General features: G+C 44.5%; 1 protein-coding gene across 2 annotated transcripts in view; it reads left to right on the plus strand.

Annotated features, from left to right (window-relative positions):
- The first annotated feature begins 3,307 nt into the window (after positions 1–3,307).
- The window catches only part of LOC146195950 (uncharacterized), a 94,375-nt gene continuing 79,612 nt past the window's right edge, over positions 3,308–18,070 (plus strand). Inside the window, exon 1 of one of the 2 annotated variants that reach the window (XR_014706062.1) lies at positions 3,308–3,406. Coding sequence is in view for 1 of the 2 variants with exons in the window: in XM_084597975.1 (XP_084454101.1) it covers positions 3,340–3,406 (67 nt within the window). In the remaining variant the exon portion in view is untranslated. The remainder of the gene's footprint in view (positions 3,407–18,070) is intronic. The other variant, XM_084597975.1, reaches the window with a different exon arrangement.

Genomic DNA, 18,070 nt, shown 5'->3' on the forward strand with positions numbered 1-18,070 from the left:
CCTATGCGCACTATACTGTGCACTGGATTCATATTAACATGTGGAATTTCACAGCGCTGGCAAATGTAGTGGCGCCGGCACTTCGGTCATGTTCTGCTACCGTGGACGTAATTTTCGCTGAACACGGAGCTGTAGCCCAAACCTTGAAGGAAAAAAGTGCGACGAAGCTTCAAAACTGACAAGCGCAGCAGCGAGGACACTATTTTGCTGGTAACTAAATCTTATTTGTATGTAAACATGTCAGGAAGCGTTGCAATGACCAAGGGCTAGAAGGAGCGCAAAAGCTGTTTTTTTTTTTCTTCCTTTATGGGCCCATCGCTCGGTAAATTACTCTCTTCATAGTTTTATTTATTTCGGCTGAGGCCGTCATTGCGAGTACGCTGTTGCCAAGTTGGCCCTTGAGGGATGCGACGCCGCGGGCCGCGCCGGCTCGCTAGCCATCACGGAGTCTCCGCTTACGTCATAGTGTGCGTCACTCAACTCCAACTACGTAGTTGGAGGCCACAGTTTGAATTCGACCGGCGGGAACAAGAGAAAACCTCACACTTCTTATCGCAATATCTCGGCAATTATTCGATTTTTTTCTGCCGGATATGCGGCGACAGTGTCATCAAATATAGTTTATTAGATTTTCATAGCATCTTTGGCTGTCTTTAGTGTCCCTTTAATGCAAAGCAGCACGGCCTGCTTTTCGTCTTGCCCGCCAATTCACAAAGTTCGCAATAAGTACCAAGATGCTCAGGCACGACGCTTGACACTATGTAGTAGTGTTTTTTTCTGTCTGAGATTAATTCAGCATCGTGCCTGTCCTAGGTACAACCCTTCAAACATTTAACTGACGTTTGTGACTGTCGCATTTTCTCTTATTCTTAGCGCCACAGAGTTCACCTGTTAAAATTCAAAATCTAAGCAAAGCCTCTCCATGTGCTTGCCTAATCTTGACCTTACGGCAAGTTTTATCCGCCTAAGGATCTGGAGCCCAGAAAATGAGGCCGTCATGTTTGGCAGCTTAATATTTGGGCAGCCGTACTGTTCGCTGCAGGGCAGAGGAATTCTAAACCTACGCCTGTATCAAATGAAACGAAGCGCTGCCGATACCGAGTTGTTCATTTGCCCCTCTCCCCTTTCACAGCTCCACACAAGCTATCCAGACGAATACATCGACACCTAGACACACACTCTCTCCCCAGCGCCTTTTTCAATTAGTGCGAAATCTCCAACAAATAGGGAATAGAAAAGGCGAAGTTGCTAAGGTGGCGGCGTTGCCTTAGTTATCCGAGCTGACCTAAGGGTAACCCCTTTGCACAGTCCTGATAATACAGAGCCTGTCTGGTGCAGACTCATTTCGGCTAAATTCTTTGTAGTAATTTGTTCATTTTATCGACCTCCTGCTTCCAGTATTCATAGCCTATACAGCATCAATCAAGAACTGCCACCTATTCTTTGTGAATTTGTCAGGGGGTGTTTAAGCTTAAGCTCGAAATATACGAGAAGAGAGAGCATTCAGACGAAGACAAGTGCACTTGTCTAAACGTTGGCTCGACCTGCGAACTAATGCGTTCTCCATTTACTTTTGTTCAGTTTCTTTCATACCGTGTAAACCAACTTCTTGCTCTCGTTCTACATAGATGCGTTTGCAATAGTATGAGGATTGATTCTTTTCGCACAAGTGTTCAGTAGTTATGACCATCCCTGAAAGTTAAGCAAGCACTGTATAAAGACACCATTCAGAGATTTATTTGATATATTTAGGAAAGCCTGCTTTTGCTTAAGGAATTTATAATTAAACTACATAATTATCTATTTGAAACATTGGTACTGCTGGTAGTTTTCGAGGATGTAAGAAATTTATTTCACAGTAACTTTGTTGATCGATGGTCGTCATCGTATTTTGAATGCATAACCTGGAAGTTGCCTCATGTTCTCAGCGTACTGGCAAAAGCCACAGGCATGCAGTGGGTGGGCCACTCAGTTGTCCTGGGATACTCTCATGGAAACGGATGATGAGCCAGAAGCAGTGCTAACATAGTACAGCTTTCAGTGCAGATTTATGGTTTGTAGATTTACTGGCGGACTAAGTACAATATGGGATTTCGCGCTCGAAGAGGGCGCCTGCGTTTATCTTCCAGAGCCGATGAACTTCCTCCTCTTCTCGTGTGGTTAGTGGACTGTGCAAACGGCAGTCGTCACAGCACCCGCGTAGGTACTTCGCTGTAGAACTTCCTCCTCGTCACTAACTACATGGTCTAGGCCGAGACACTTAAAAAACGCATGGATCCTATTTTCCATACCAATTACAAGCTCAAATCTACGCGTGCTCTCGAGGAGAGCTGAATAATCTGTCACTTAATCGATATGGCAGCGACGAGCACAGTTGGCAAACCCGTGATGCTTCTCCTAGCGGTATTGCTGAAGCATTCATGATGGAAGGCGGATACTCTTCCTGCGTGCCTGCAAGAACGACTTCTGGATGTTCAGTATTATGAAAGCAAGCCTGGAGTGAGGTTTATAGCTGTTGGTATTGTATCTAGAGTTCGAAGGTCTTGTTGGCTTCAAGTTCAGTATAGACGGATATGCAAGAGTGCTCTCAGCCACTGAGCTTGTTCCAACACCATCCCCAGTCCGCGGGCAGGAATCAGGGAATGGCTTGCAGTTCGACCCTCTTTTCTTCACTGTAACTCTTTAAAATTCCCCAGAAGAAAGTTGTGTGTAAACCTGTTTTGTTGCCTAATGTTGCTTTTATAGCCTGATTATGAGGTGTAACTGCCCAAAGGAGCTCTGGCAATGACAGACGCCGTAGCGCAACTCTCTGGAACTTTCAACTACTAGAGATTCCTTAACTTGCACTGACATCGCAAAGCACATGGACGTCTTGCTTTCCGCCTCCGTAGAAAACCGTCCGCCTACGCGCGGGATTCGACCTCGCACACTTGGTCACATAAGTGCAGTGCGTTACCTGCTGCACTACCACGGCGGTTGTATTGCATTAAGTGTGAATTGAGGAGCGATAGTAATGTGGAGCTACATCGTGTGACTAAGAACAGTCACAGCGGCTATGCTGCCCAGGTGGAGACCCTGCGTAGTTTCGCTTATTACATGTACTTCCCTTTCCATATATGCGTCCCACAATTCATAGAGTCTGTTGTGGAAGCTGAAAAACCTGTATTCTTAAGTATTCTAATCGCTAATCCTGAGTGGTCTGCATTGTGTGAAAGATAGCTACCTTGCGATTAAGTGCCTTCTCGACCATTTTATAAATGACGAGTGATCATAAAATGTGCCATTGCAGACTAACATGCGGTCTCCCTTTTAGATACGTCAGCCACGCTGACCATACCGATGTTTAATATCTGCCTCTGGTCTATTTTACTTGCAGTCATGGGATCATTGCATGTTAACAGTAAAAGTGAGTCTTCATTGCATTTCTACGAGGAAAGCTATAATTGTTTCTGTGGGCCACATACATGTAAAATTTGTAATATAGATAAGGAAGATATGAAGTTCAAAAATGTCTTTTTTGTGTTCGTGCATTCCAAACCACAATGTATAAGATGTATGTCTGTACCGACTAATTACATGAACGTCGTTTGAAAAGTGTCGCATATAAAGTTCATAGTCACAAAACCGTGTCCCGTTGATGGCACTAGCATTTAGACATTATATGGAATGTTAGCTGCAAAACGAAGATCGCCTTTGGAGTAAGGAAAAATAGATAAATGCAAGAAATAGACGAGAAGTAGAAGGAAAGTTTGCTGGACACTTATGCTCTGTTTTAAAAGAACAGTCTTCTCTAAGAGCTGAATATCAGCAATATTTATATAATATCGTAAATCTCACCGCAAGGTGGAACACCCCAGGTTATAAAGTGCCACGTAGTCAGAAATATTTGCTTTAAATTGGTTAAGAAAGTGATGTGAAATTGCGTGTAAGACCCAAGGTTTGTTTTCTTGATGCGGCTAGCAGAGTAACCTTCTTTGGCATCAGGAAAGCATATATACTTATACAGTTATTAATGTGCTACAAGGTCATAAGGCGTTCATTTTATCCACATCAGCCTAAACAGACTCCTCTATTTCTAAGCCTAGTAATCAGCTCCGATACGGCCGTTCAAGCAAAATTAAGGCTACCAACGCCTCTTGGGGACGAATTGCTAGGATGTTAGAAGAAGGTTTTGCTAAGCGCCAATGGGCGCACTCTGCGGATCCACGCGCAATCCTAGCTCCCTTCTCGCTGCGCTCTATACGTTGGGCGATCGCGCGAGAAGCAGCTCGAAGCCATGACAAAAAGTGCGAGTATTGGCACCCATTTACCTTGGCTCCGATAACCAGGGATGGAAGATAGAGGAGACTATTACCTAATGAATATATCTTTCTCTGTTTTATTGAATGATAATAACTGTACCATCTAAAGACAAAAAAAAAAAACAAGAAACAAAGTGTACAGGACAGCGCTGTCCAGCGGCGTCCCGTGTACTTATTTTCTTGTGATTCTGTCTTTAGGTGGTGCAGTATTTTAGATCTCAGCAAAAAGTCAAAGGGTCTCCATGTTAAAGCTGTTAACTGATTTTGTTGTCAGGTCTCATTTCGTGTAATAAACAATTCTTTAACGAATCACAACGCAGACCTCACAGCTATATAAGTAACGACGCTGTCATCGGCAGTGCTATAACGGGCCTACTAGGCTATTGGCGTCTTCGTGGGACGCCACCTGTATTATAGGACTGTTACTTTCCTTAAACTGCCTTTATGATCGTAATTGTATCTTGACCATTTCTGAGTATTGTTATTATTGGCATGGTCAAGTCTGCCACTTTACTTCACGTAGGCGGCGCTGCAGTCAACATATTACCACATTTATTTAGAGTTGGTATACGAACTACATATCCTGGCACCGATATCTGAATTTGTATGCGCTGGCGAATATAATTTTTCAAAAAGAAGCAATAATATTGCTACGAAGATGACGAAGCGGGCAGCGGCGCGGGGCGAAGTGCTCGCGCCAGGTCCGCTGGTCAATAAAACATATTTCATCGCCATGTCATCACGTCGTTCTGTTTCTGTTGTGTCGCCGTCTTCCATCGCTTGTCATGTCACCACGTAACATTTGGTGGGAGGTGCGGTTCATCCCCATCCTCGCCTTGCACTAACGAAGCCAACCGTACGCCGGGTCCATCTGCCGAAAGCCCGTGGAGATCGCCGCGCAGCTCTGCCCCAGCCCTTTTTGCTCAGACTCGACCAAACGCTGTCCCCAGCCTCGTCCCCAGGCCTGACCACAACACACGACGACCAGGAAGAGCCCAAAGCTGACCCTACCGACCCTACCGACCCTACCGACCCTGCCGACCCCACGACGAAGCGACCTCACGACCGCTCGAGCGAAGACAGCACCCCGCCCAAGCCCTTCGGCGTGTCCATGAGCCTTGGCCTTCGGCAAACGGTGAATATTGGACTTCATGCTCCGGTGCAAGCATTCCTCCCATCTTCGCATTCATTGCGGTGTCCAGCGTTTCATGTCCCAATCCTGTGTCTGTGTTCATCGTCACGTCATGCATTGGATTTCTAGCAATCGATCGGGAAGATCGCTCGGTGGCCCCGGGTAATGCTACGAAGATGACGAAGCGAGCAGTGGCGCGGGGCGGAGCGCTCGCGCCAGGCCCGCTGGCCATTAAAGCATATTTCATCGCCATGTCATCACGTCGTTCTGTTTCTGTTGTGTCACCGTCTTCCATCGCTTGTCATGTCACCACGTAACAATATCGAAATATTAGGTATTACCCCATGCTCTCTACCTTACTACCAAAGCAGGGGACACGTTAATTGAAGCAAGAGAATTTGAACACTCAAAAAATGTCAATTATCCGCCCCGTTTAATGTTTGAATGTATTACTTAGGATAGTAATTAAATTTCATCACATTGCGATGATATCGTTCTCTGAAAAAATTTATTTTTGCTAAAGAAAAACCCCAGAATTATAGGGCTAATTTTCATTTAAGCTGATGTCTAACACTATCGCGCTAAATCGCAACGCGAATTTTACCTGTATTACTCCATAATAACTTCATTTACATTCAACAAGTTTTGTGTTCTGCATTGAAGCGATTTTTGCTTTCGCAGGTCTTTTTCCGCGTAATTACTTTGACGTCTGGTATCTTGTAGCGGAGCTATTTATTATGAGCGCCATTAACACCAACATATTGAGTTTATATTAGCGTTGCTTCTTAAAGTGCACAACTCAGCATTATTTTGGGCGTGGTGAAAAAGCCACCCGCGGTTTGCCTACCGCATGAAATAGATATTAATCTGCCCACCATTATTAATTGTTAGGCGCTGCGTAATATTGTTCATTCTTGCCCCTGTTTCTCGCGACATAAGGTTGAAAGAAAAAAGTGCTGAATATAGAGGATAAATTGCTATCGCATTGCACAGTGCGCAGTTAGCCTATAAAAGGCACTGGGCAAAGGCGCGCGCTAACCATGCTGCAAATGAGAATCTTTTCTAGGTGCTGACATTAGCTGATAAACTTATTTTTAAACCAGCCTTAGTGTTTATTTCTAAAATATACGGGGAAGAAAAATTTCTATTTTTCGCACCGCCTGGGCATTTTTTGGATCTGCAATGAAGCTGAGTGTTACTCGGGGATCCCTATTAGTACAAGTTTCAATAAGACCATTTATACATGTCTAACATGTATAAATAACATAATACATGTAATATAATCAATCAGAATAGGTTGATTATATTATTTATCGGCAGAGATGGAGAAGCGCTATATAAGCAGTAAAAACAAGGCCTGGGGCCGATTGTAGCACCGATCATTAGCTTCTTGTTGCAAAATTTAGGCTTCGATTGAGAAAAACGCCGAAAGCTAGAAGGCCTTTCAGATATGATCTGGATCAAATTCCATCAAGTATGCTGTGCAAGTGAAAAATCGATTTGAGGAATTACATCTAAAAGAGCGAGAGCCTGAAGACATGTGGCCTGATGTTCGTTATAAAATACAAGTTGCTATTATAGTTTCAAGTGAAAAGAAATGCAAGAAAGCAAACTGGTTATTCAGAGTATGCCGTGCAAGTGAACAATCTATTTGAGGAATTAGATCTAAAAGAGCGAGAACCTGAAGAGATGTGGCCTGATGTTCGTTATATAATACAAGAAGTTGCTACTATAGTAGTTTCAAGTGAAAAGAAATGCGAGAAAGCAAACTGGTTATCCGAAGAGGCTTTGCAAATAGCTGACCCTACTGAAAAATCCTGTATAAAATTCGTACAGGAAATCGTATACAGGTTTACTGTACAGGATCTGGGATACAGGATTGGGGGCTATTTCAGCAAATTCCTGCATTGCCCTGGAAAGACCGGAATGAAACCGCGCGGAGCTCTGATACGGGAATGGCCTGTATGGTGGATGGCCCTGGTTTCCGGAAAGAAACGCGTCGCCAGGGTGGAAAAAGCATGCAACAATATAAAATAAAACGACTACATTTAAAATAATATATAAAATTAAAAAAAAATAAAAAAAATTTAGTTTCGAATATGGATTCGAACCTCGGTCCTAATGGTCTTCAGACGGGCACCTTAACCACTAATCTACGGCGGTTTATGGTTACAGCGGTTATTATTCAGTATATGTAACTACTTTTGCTCTTTCGTACTTTTATATTTTCCTTGGCAGTAGAATTTGTGGCCGTAATTCACCGATCGCCCTTTAAACACGCTGATATCTTTGCAGGCTATCACGAGGGTTCACAAATGTGGCGTATCTTTATAATGCGTCGCTTTATTGAAGGCAAACCTCGAGATATCATAATTTACTAGTCCTGATGTGTTTTTCATCGTCTACGAACGCTTGTAAGTTTTCCTACATAGAGATATCAGCTGCACTAATACTTGTAATACTGGGCGTTTTAGCTTCACGTGCTACCAGCGGAGCATCGATGCCAATGAATACCCTTCCGACTGAGCGGTTTCAATACGTAAACATTCGAGAACGCGTCGCGCGGTGTGCGGCTATCTGCGCATCTTTCGATGGTCAGCGATGTTTGTTTATTTTTTCTCGAACAGTTTTTTGTCATCGCTAGCGAAACGATACGTTCGTGCTTCTACTTTCGTGTTGTAGGCGGAAGATCTTCAGTCGCAGATATGAAGACGCACCGCAAGATCGTACGAGCTGCAGCGACTTTGTACGCGCAAAAGCGACGCGACGCGCGTATATGCTTGCTAGCGCACACTTCGACGGCTTCGCATTTTCGAGGTATTTGGGAAACGAAGCGCGCCCTTTATATACAGAACAGTTGTATAACATGTTTGGTATCATGCTTATTTAGTGCGCTGGTGTGTCCGGCATGGTCATTCTGGTTGAGCTTCGTATCGGCCCGGCTTCTGTTCAGAAGCGGAATACTCTGCCCGGTATCAGTTCCAGAAATGACGCGTTCGTCCGGTTTCTGGTTAATTGATACAGGCTGAATAATACATAACACAACTACATTTGAAAAAGAAAAAAAAAAGAAAAGAAAAGGAAAAAAGCTGACATGTGATTCGAACTTCGGTCTTTTAGCCGGCAAGCGCGCACTTTAACCACTAGACCATGGCAGAACAGGGTGATGGTGGTTATATATCTAGTTATGTAGTCGAGATTGCTCTTTTGTAGTTTGTATTTTTGTAGGTTGAAGAATTTGTGGTCGTAATTGAACGATCGCCCTTTAAACACGCTGCATCTTTTTCCTGGCTATCACGAAGGGTTATCTGTGTCCCGCATCTTTACAATGTATCGCTTTCTTGCAGACAAACCTCCGAATGTCACAATTTACTAGTGCTTATGTGTTTTGTCATCATCTTCGAACGCATGCAATTTTTGCTACATATAGATATATGCGGTGCACCAACACTTGTAATACTGCTTGTTTTAGCTTCACCTGCTGCCAGCGGAGCCGCGACTTCAATGAATTTACTTCTGACCAAGTGTTTTGCATGCGTAAACACTTGAGGAAGCGACTCCCGATGTTCGGCTGACCTGTGCATATTTCGATGGTCAGCGATGTTTCATTTATTCTCGAGCGTATTTTATCCGCGCTAACGAAACGCTACGTTCTTGCTTGCACTTTCGCGTTGAAGGTGGCAGATCTTCAGTCGCAGATTATGAAGATGCACCGCGAGATCGTACAAGCTGCAGCGACTGTTGCACACGCGAAAACAAAACGCGATGCATGTATGTACTTGCTAGCGCACACATCCACGGCTTCATATCTTCTAGGTATGTACGAAACAACGCGTACTCCACATATACAGAAAAGTTTTAACGTATATTATGTATGGTTTCATGCTTATTTAGCGTGAAGGCATATTCCGACGTGGTCATCCTGGCTGAGCTTCACGATCCGCCCGAGTGGTACTGAGAAGCGGAAATACTCTGTCCCGTATCAGTTTCATTCATATCGGATTTGTCCGGTTTCTGTTAAACCGGACATGACCTGTCCTGTATATGAGCTCAATACAGGACTGGTCCGCCCTGTTTCATATTCATACCGGACTGGGATGTCGTGTATAAGATGCATACGAGAAATGGTCTGCCCTGTATTAACTCGATACCGGACTGGATCGTCCGGATTGAGATTCATATCAAACATGACCTGTCCGATATAAACCCGTTTAAGCTTCATACAGGACTGGTCCGCCCTGTTTCACATCAATACCGGATTGGGATGTCATGTATAAGATGCATACCGGAAATGGTCTGCCCTGTATTAACTCTATACCGGACTGGACCGTCCGGATTGAGATTCATATCGGACATGACCTGTCCGATATAAACCAGTTTAAGCTTCATACAGGACTGGTCACACCGGTATCAAATTTATACGGGATAATACAGGACCGGTTCAAACCCGTTTGTCGCGATACGGGATTTTTCACTAGGGGAGGAAAGGAGGATGGCAAAAGGTATGGGTTAAAGAGAAAGATACAAGGTTCTCAATGCCGATTTTCAGAGAATAGCAAGGAGAGATAAGAATGCCTTTCTGAACATACAGTGCCAAGCAGTTGAGGACAACAGCCAATTGAGGAACACAAGAGCTCTATATAAGACAAAGATATGAAATCAAGCTTCTGAGCTAAGCTGGGCGTGAGAAAGGACAAACGAGGCAGGGACCTCACTGAAGCGTCAGAGATAAAGAAGTGGTGACGAGTATACACAGAAAACCTGTACAAGAAGGACCCGGATGTGCAAACCCAACATAACACGGTTGTGATCACTGGTCTCGAGCCGGGCATCATGAAGAGTGAATTGAATGGGCCTTAGCCAGCCTTGCTAAGAACAAATCTAGCGGAATTGATGGCACTCTAGCTGAGTTGCTTCAAAACCTTAACGATGACGCTGTTAACCTTCTGTATACCTTATGTTAGCAAATTTGGACAACACTGAAGTGGCAACAGGATTGGATGAGATCAGTATACATCCACATTCCAAAGAAAGGCAGTGCAAAAAGAATGTTCCAGCTACCGCACGATCGCGCGTATTTTGCATGCTAGCAAGGTTATGTTGAAAATTCTCCAAAGTAGGCTGAGGCAGTATGTGGATCGGGAGCTTCCGGACGTGCAAGCTGGGTTTCGCAAGAGAAAAGGAACTAGAGACCGGATTTCCAACCTTCGCTAGATCATCGAAAAAGCACGAGAGTTCCCGAAATCCGTCTACTTCTGCTTTATTGATTATGCGAAAGCGTTTGACTGCGCAGATCACAATAGATTGTGGAAAGCTCTCCAAGAGATGGGAGTTCCAATTGACCTCATCTGTCTCCTCAGGAACCTGTATGAAGGACAAGAGGGCACAGTCAGAACTGAGCGTGGTCTTACTGATTGGTTCCCGATTGAGAAAGGAGTGAGACAAGGCTGCATACTGTCGCCCTGCCTATTTAACCTATATGCTAAGTGCATCATGAGGAAGGCCGGTCGGGACGAGTCTTCTGCTGTAGTGAAGATTGCTGGAAAACGTATCAACAACCTTAGATATGCTGATGATACCATTTTAATAGCAGAAAGTGAAGTGGAACTCAAGAGACTTATGAAGGGCGTACAAGAAGAGAGTGAGAAGTTTGGGCTTAAACTGAACATTAAAAAGAGAAAAATTATGGCGTCTTGCGCTATCAAGTCCTGGAACATCAAGAGACAAGAAGTGGAAGCCGTGACAGATTTTCTCTTTTTGGGCTCTAAGATTACGCCGGTAGGTGACTGCAGACAGGAAATTAGGAGACGCCTGCTTCTGGAAAAGAGCGCCATGGTTAGCCTTGACCACCTAGTAAAGAGCAGAGACATCAGACTGTCAACCAAGATCCGTATAACTCGTGCTATGGTCTTTCCAGTTTGGATGTATGGAGGCGAGAGTTGGACTGTGAAGAAGGCTTACCGCCGAAGAGTTGACGCGTTTGAATTGTGGTGCTGGCGGAGACTCATGAGAGTTCCTTGGACTGCGAGCAGATCAATTAAGTCGATATTGTCGACCATAAACCCTGACTTCACATTGAAGGGTCAAATTATAAAGTTACAGCTCGGCTACTTTGGTCATCTGATGAGAAGAGAGGAGTCGCTATAGAAAGTTTTGATGTTGGGAAAGGTTGAGGGTTACCGGAGAAGGGGCAGGCAGCGAACGCGATGGTTAGATGGCATCCTCGAGGCGCTGCAGATGAAGTTATGTGAGGTTACAAAGATAGTGGGAGACCGGAAAGTGTGGCGTGATATGGTCTATAGGGTCACGAAGAGTCGGACACGATTGAACTGAACTGAACATATTAAACTTTTTGAACTAATTTAGGGCGAACGGTTCTTCTTCATATCTATTTTTATGCTTTTTCGCTGTTAAAATGTGAATTTCCTTCTCGAGAAAAACATGGACACGGTAGCGGTAGCAGAGTTTACCAGCGCACTAACGTCTGAGCCACCGATTGTGCTTGAACTATGGAGCGCACGACATGTAAAATTATGAATGTCAGAAGACGGAGATTTTCTGTGAACTTTCACTAGCCATCTCTGAGTTGTACGTAAATTCAATTGCTGAAAGGAAACGAGGTATTAAAGAAGTCAAAACGTCGATTAAGGCAGCCGGGCGTGCTTTTCTTTAACTCCAAGGCCATTATATTTGTAGTAATGGGGCACTTCTCAGAATTTTCATTCAGTCTCACACTTTGATATGGTAGAATGGAGGTTAAAGCTGTGAGGGCCAACCCATATGTGCTTCTGGCTGCTCGTGAGATTGTCGGGAAGTTAATATTTTCGAATGTGCAGCGACCTTCGCATATGTTATTGACAAAAATTTTAAGAATGCGAGATGATGGCTTGCGTAAGCACATCATCATCGTGCGCGGCTAAGCGGAGAGTACCCTAGAGAGAGAGAGAGAGAATAAACATTTATTTCATCAATAGAGTTTGTGGTGGTTAGATGTCTACCATCTTCCGTAGCGGTGGTCGTCCGCCCTTATTCCAGGGCCCCGCAGGATGCCGCCGCCAGCTGGGCCCATCGGATCAGACCTTCTTGGTCTTCCCGCCGGTCGCTGGAGAGCATTCCCTCCCACTGCTCCACACTCGGGTTTGTTATGATAGGCGCTACTGGAATTCCCTGACATTCCCACGTTATGTAATATAGCGTGGGTGTCTCTAAGCACCATGGGCATTTATTTGCGTATTGTGTGGGGTACATTTTGTGTAGTGTGTGTAGGCTCGGGAAGGAAGCTGTCTGTAGCTGCCTCCACGTGACGGAGTCCTTGCTTAGGAATCTGTGCGGGGGTGGATACCGCATTCTGCAGCCTTTGTAGTAGTTCAGGATTGCCGAGTACTTTTGGGGTACGGGGTCGTTGTCCAGTACCCGAGAAAAATGTTTAAGAGAAATGCAAAGGCAGGGTTCAGCCGTCATCGTCGTCACTTGTTTTTGCACAGAATGGCTTGCTTCTCCTCTCTCACAATTTACTTCAAACGTCTTTCTAGTTGATCACTGCAGTGATAAGGTCCCAGACTAATGCACATTTAGCTGGTTCATATGTGCTGTTTATGGCACTGTTGTGCTGTTCATAAACGCTGTTTTATATGTTGAATTTTGTTTGGCTCGCTCAAAACAGGCATATATTCAGATTTCGCACATCGGGCTTTGTATCCTGCTCAGAAGCAAGGGGCAAATTGAAGCAATAAAATATTCGCGTATTGAACGCGCATCAACGTCACCGTGTCTCACGACATTATCGTTTGCAATATATTTTTTTATACTTCTTATTGCACACTTCCTTACAGCTTATGGCGTAATTGCCAGGTTCTTTATAAAAATTATCTGCAAGGTACCGCCAAGTAATTCTGTGTCTCGGTACTGAAAGAAATGATGCTCTTTGTTTTATGTTTGATGGATAAGAAACTCAACTAACCATGAGAGGAAGAAGCCGGTTCCCTTGATCCATGATTTAGCAGTTAGGTAAAGTGCCATTGTTTAAAAGAAAGAATGAACCTTTCGTGACGGTCCTACTTGTATGCTTCTACTCTTTTCACCGTACTTCCCATCCACAGTGTAGCAAACAATAAAAAAGTGTTGGTAATATTACATAGAACGAGTTATTACACAGGCACTTTTGGGTTACAGCAACTAGGTATTTCAGGCAGGATCGTAAGTTTGAAAGGCTGCATAAGCATTAACTTCAAACAGAAACCCTCATACTGCAGCGTTTGAAATTTTTAAATTGCACTGAAAATTTGGGAATAAAGCGAACTCAGAAAATGATCTCTTTCGCTATGCAAGAATTAAACCTGGACACCATTTGTCGTAAATATACTTCAGCCAAACCAAGTCCTCTAATCTTCACTACACAAAACCAAATTTCACTTCTCATCAAACCGAAACCGAGACGAAAAGTGCTAAAAGACTGAAATATTTGCACGTTAAACCTTGCAATACATACTAGACGTGGGCAACACTGTTTATACTGTGTGTAGTAAAACGCTCAAGAATCAAAAATGAAAGCCTCCCACTTTGCTTTAACCCCACCCACTCACTTTCATCGCTCCAGCATTCTCTGGTAACCTTGTATTGCTTAAGCGATGCTACAAGTTACTTTGCAGGTGTAAGTAATCATAAAATATTTTCGAAAAAGAAAGGTGCGTTGCACCAGCCCCAGTGCCAGAACCCAAAGCAGTTTTCACAGCTGGCTTTGCTGACCGTCGCCTATATTGGCCACTGATAATTAAAATCTATTGTAGTCACTGAAACATGTTTTTGTCATGACAGAAGTATGCTTTATAGTCAGTTTTCGATAATATCGTTATTTTGCTTTCTACAAGTCATCATGCTCCGATCCTTTCATTCTGAAGAACGAGGACACTACGGGCGCTTACTACAACTGTTTAACCAAGGAAAAGCAACCGACATATACAGCCTTCCCGGCTAATGCGTACGCTTGCAAGGCATCAAGGAAACAGCACCAATTTTATCCAAGGAGGCGGGACAGAACTGCTTGCTGAGCCTAATCATCCATCGATCTCTCTTTACACGAACGTTTTACCCATTTCAATAATGACAATATCCTTAAAGCGTTTCGTTACAGGGACAACTTTTGAATTGTTTTAAACAATTTACAGACTCTGTCAACTCAGACAACCGTAAACACTGTTCTAGATTATTTTAAAAAGCTAGCGATTACGTTTGAATACAGGATAACGACATGCTCTTGATTCTATAATTGCGTTTAAGTTTATAGGTGAACACATATGCTGGGCCCACATGCTCAGAAGGGTCCCTTGCCGTATGATTCTCCCACTCAAAGGTTGTGAAAATAGCACCGCAGCCCTCTGATTGGACTCGTAGCTCCCGAAGTCGTGCGTACATGAGATATCAGCCAGCTTCAATAAACACCTGGAGATGCTTGTTGAAGTCGGCTTCCCTCTGGCCAGTGGTGAAAATACTAAAGAATAAGTTAAAACTCGGGTGAGCAGGAATTAAATGGTGGGAAAATATACGCATCTTGTGCGTCCGCACACCGAAAAATTACTCATGGCCTAAAAAGTGCAAACCGGTTTAATGTACCGGTGGTATGGGAAAATCATATATTGGACTGAGAGGATGTTGCGCGCATGAACGACTTAGGTAACATGCAAAATATAGTGAGAACAACGAGGTTTAGCGACTTGTTCTTCAATATAGGGATGGCGCCAATTCACACCATGGTTCCTATACGAGAGGATTCTAGGTAGGGGCAGAAAATAGACATCTAGTGAAACTCTAGAAGACTTTTAAATAAAAAACAGTTTCAATGTCGGTGACATGTCAGTATTTCTTTATATGGCTGAACAAACATGTCCCAAGCACCTTCTTCGATAAGTTTGGTACTGTTTCCCTGATGCCATGTACGAGTGCGCATTAGTCCAGAAGGCTTTTTATGTCGGCTGCTTTCACCAAATTAACAGTTGAAGTAAGAAGCCGTGATGACGTCTTCTGTGTATGTATATTGCGCTGGATACCCTGTTATTATGTCACACAAGCAAAGAGCTGAGCTGTTTCCTTCCCTAAAGTGCGCTTCTTTGTCTAACAGGCAAAATTATGTAAAGCACTTTCAGACGATTAACGATAATGCGAGTGAAATATTGGCAAACACCTTTTGAATAGCAACAAAAATGATTTTGCTTGTATTCAAATGGTCCACTAATGAAAAGAGCAATTCATAGCTGTCACGAAATCGGCGCCCATTTTCATCAAGCCGGTACGGCGCGAGGCCCGCACGGCGTCGCGTGGAAGGCATGGAGAGCAAAGCCCCCTTCCCCGCGCGGGAGAGCGCGTAGCTTTGTACGCGTTGTTGTCACCCTCTTTCCCCTTGCCCGGGGAAGACGGTGGTTCATCGGCCTGGAATGCGCCAGAAAAATCGAGCATCTTCTATGGGACCTAGCCAATGACGACGCGCGGCTCGACGGGAGGAGAAGAGGGAGCTATAACCAGCGAAGCTATGTGTGTGTGCGCGCTAGCTTTGGCGCGTGTTAACAAACAGACGCGGCGCGCCCTATTTAAAGCGACCGCGCCGCTTGTTGAGTCAGTCAGTCAGTCAGTCAGTCAGTCAGTCAGTCATTCAGTTCGTCAGCGTTTTGCTACGTGATCGCCTGCGCTTCGGCTGGACTCCCGGGGATCACCCGCTGCTGGCAAGCCCACGGACTTTCAAGGGAGCGGCGCTCGTCTCGTATGGCGGCCACATCGTGACTCTTGAGGCGTCGGACTGCAACAGTGCCCGGTGAACAATTTGGTGTTTGTTTATGTAACTCTCTCGTGTTTGATCTATTGTAAAGCCTCTACGTTATTGGATACCTGTGTAATTGCATGCTTAGCGTTTGTATTCTGTGAAACCTCTCGTCTGTGTATTTCAAGTGATCTTGTGTATTCCTCTGTATCGTCTCTTGCTGTACATAAATTGTGTTTTGTTTGTTACTTCTGACTCCGATCCTTTCTCTGGTTTGAACCGGCGACTGCTGGGCACCAAACGACCACCCCCTTCTGTCACTACAAGGTAGTTGAATTCCGGCTGAGCTTGCCACGCAGGTCGAGGGCATCTCCTTTGCGACCGGAACAGCTACCCCCACTCACTCTAAGGGTGTCTGGGAGTGTGCGCACCGTTAAGGGCGCATCGTTAATAATACCCCCTTAATTATTAACGGGTGACAATTATTCTGGCGTCCGCGACAGGACGTTTGGTGCACTCAAGCTCAGAGGACGGGGAAGGAGTTGGAAGAGTTTACGAAGAGGTCGTAAACGGTGTAACAGCAGAGCGATAACAAGAGGTACCGCGCTGAAGCGGTCGTGTAAGGTGCATTGAAAGTGCTATGTATTAGCATTAAGCAGTTCAGATTGGAGATGAATCTCAAAGAGATTATTGCGTTGGGCCTAGAGAAAGGTCTTAAAGGAGCTGAACTGCGAGAATGGGTGGACCGAAAAGAAAGGGAGGTTCTAGAAGAAGCTGAGAAAGAAAGAGAGAGGCAAAGAGAAGAAAGAGAGAGAGAATGGCTGAGGAAACAAGCAGAGGCAAAGAGACAAGAAGAAGAAAGAGAAAAAGAATGGCTCAGGAAGAGAGCCGAAAGAGAAAAAGAATGGCTCAGGAAACGAGCAGAAAGAGAAAAAGAATGGCTCAGGAAGCAGGCAGAAAAAGAAAAAGAATTCTTAAAAGAGAGAAATATCCTTCTCAAAAAGCTGGCTGAAGTTCGGCGTTTGAAAGGTATTACCGAGCCTCCGGAGGTTACCTTTCCTTATATTAGAAAGTACAGTGAACCAAGCGATACATTGACAGCCACAGGTACTGTAGAAACTGGCTCCAGCAGCCAGAATGAGGTTGTGGATCAGCGTGTTCCTGCAACAGAAACTTCAGATGACCTAACTGGAGTTCAGAATTCTCAGAAAAATGATATTGTGCCCTCCGAGACGACAGGTTGCAGAGAAGCTGCAACGGCAGATGTCGAGCCAGAAACCTCGGTGTTTTCAAAGCCTGAAGATGAAGAAGGGCAGGATTGTAGCTCCTTATTAAATGACACCATGGCTGAGTGCATGAGTGACCGGGATGAGGAGCTTTCAAATAGCAGTGAGCACCAAAGCTTGGATGAAGGTGGCAGTGCAGATCCTAACCTTGAGGATTCAGAAATGGAAGAAAGCGAAGACTGCACTTCAATGAAAAGTTTCAAGAAACATTTTAAGGAACAGGAGGTAACCAAAAGTGAAGATAATGAGTCCCTAGTTGAAAATGAGTCCTGCTTTGAGAAGGTACGACTTAAGGTCGCAAAGAAAAGAAAGAAAATGAAAAGGATTGGGGGAGAACAAAGTTCTCAAAATTACGTTCCTTTCAGACAACAATGTTCTGATTATGCGGGTAAAACTGGATCAAACGTTCCTCGGCCAAAGGTGCGAATAAAAGTGGAAAGGAAAAGAAACAAATCCAAACCAGCCAAGTCAGGCAAAGTCAACAGGGAAATGTCTCATGGAAAAAGAAGGAAGAAGCGGCCGAACGCCTGGACGTGCAAGCGCATGCGGAGCCGCCCAGACCGAGAAAGAATGAGACGGCCTGCTCGAAGCGCTGCTAGGCAAG

Source organism: Amblyomma maculatum, chromosome 3 (assembly GCF_055883805.1).
Source record: "Amblyomma maculatum isolate TAMU_Amacu chromosome 3, ASM5588380v1, whole genome shotgun sequence".
NCBI lineage: Eukaryota > Metazoa > Arthropoda > Arachnida > Ixodida > Ixodidae > Amblyomma > Amblyomma maculatum.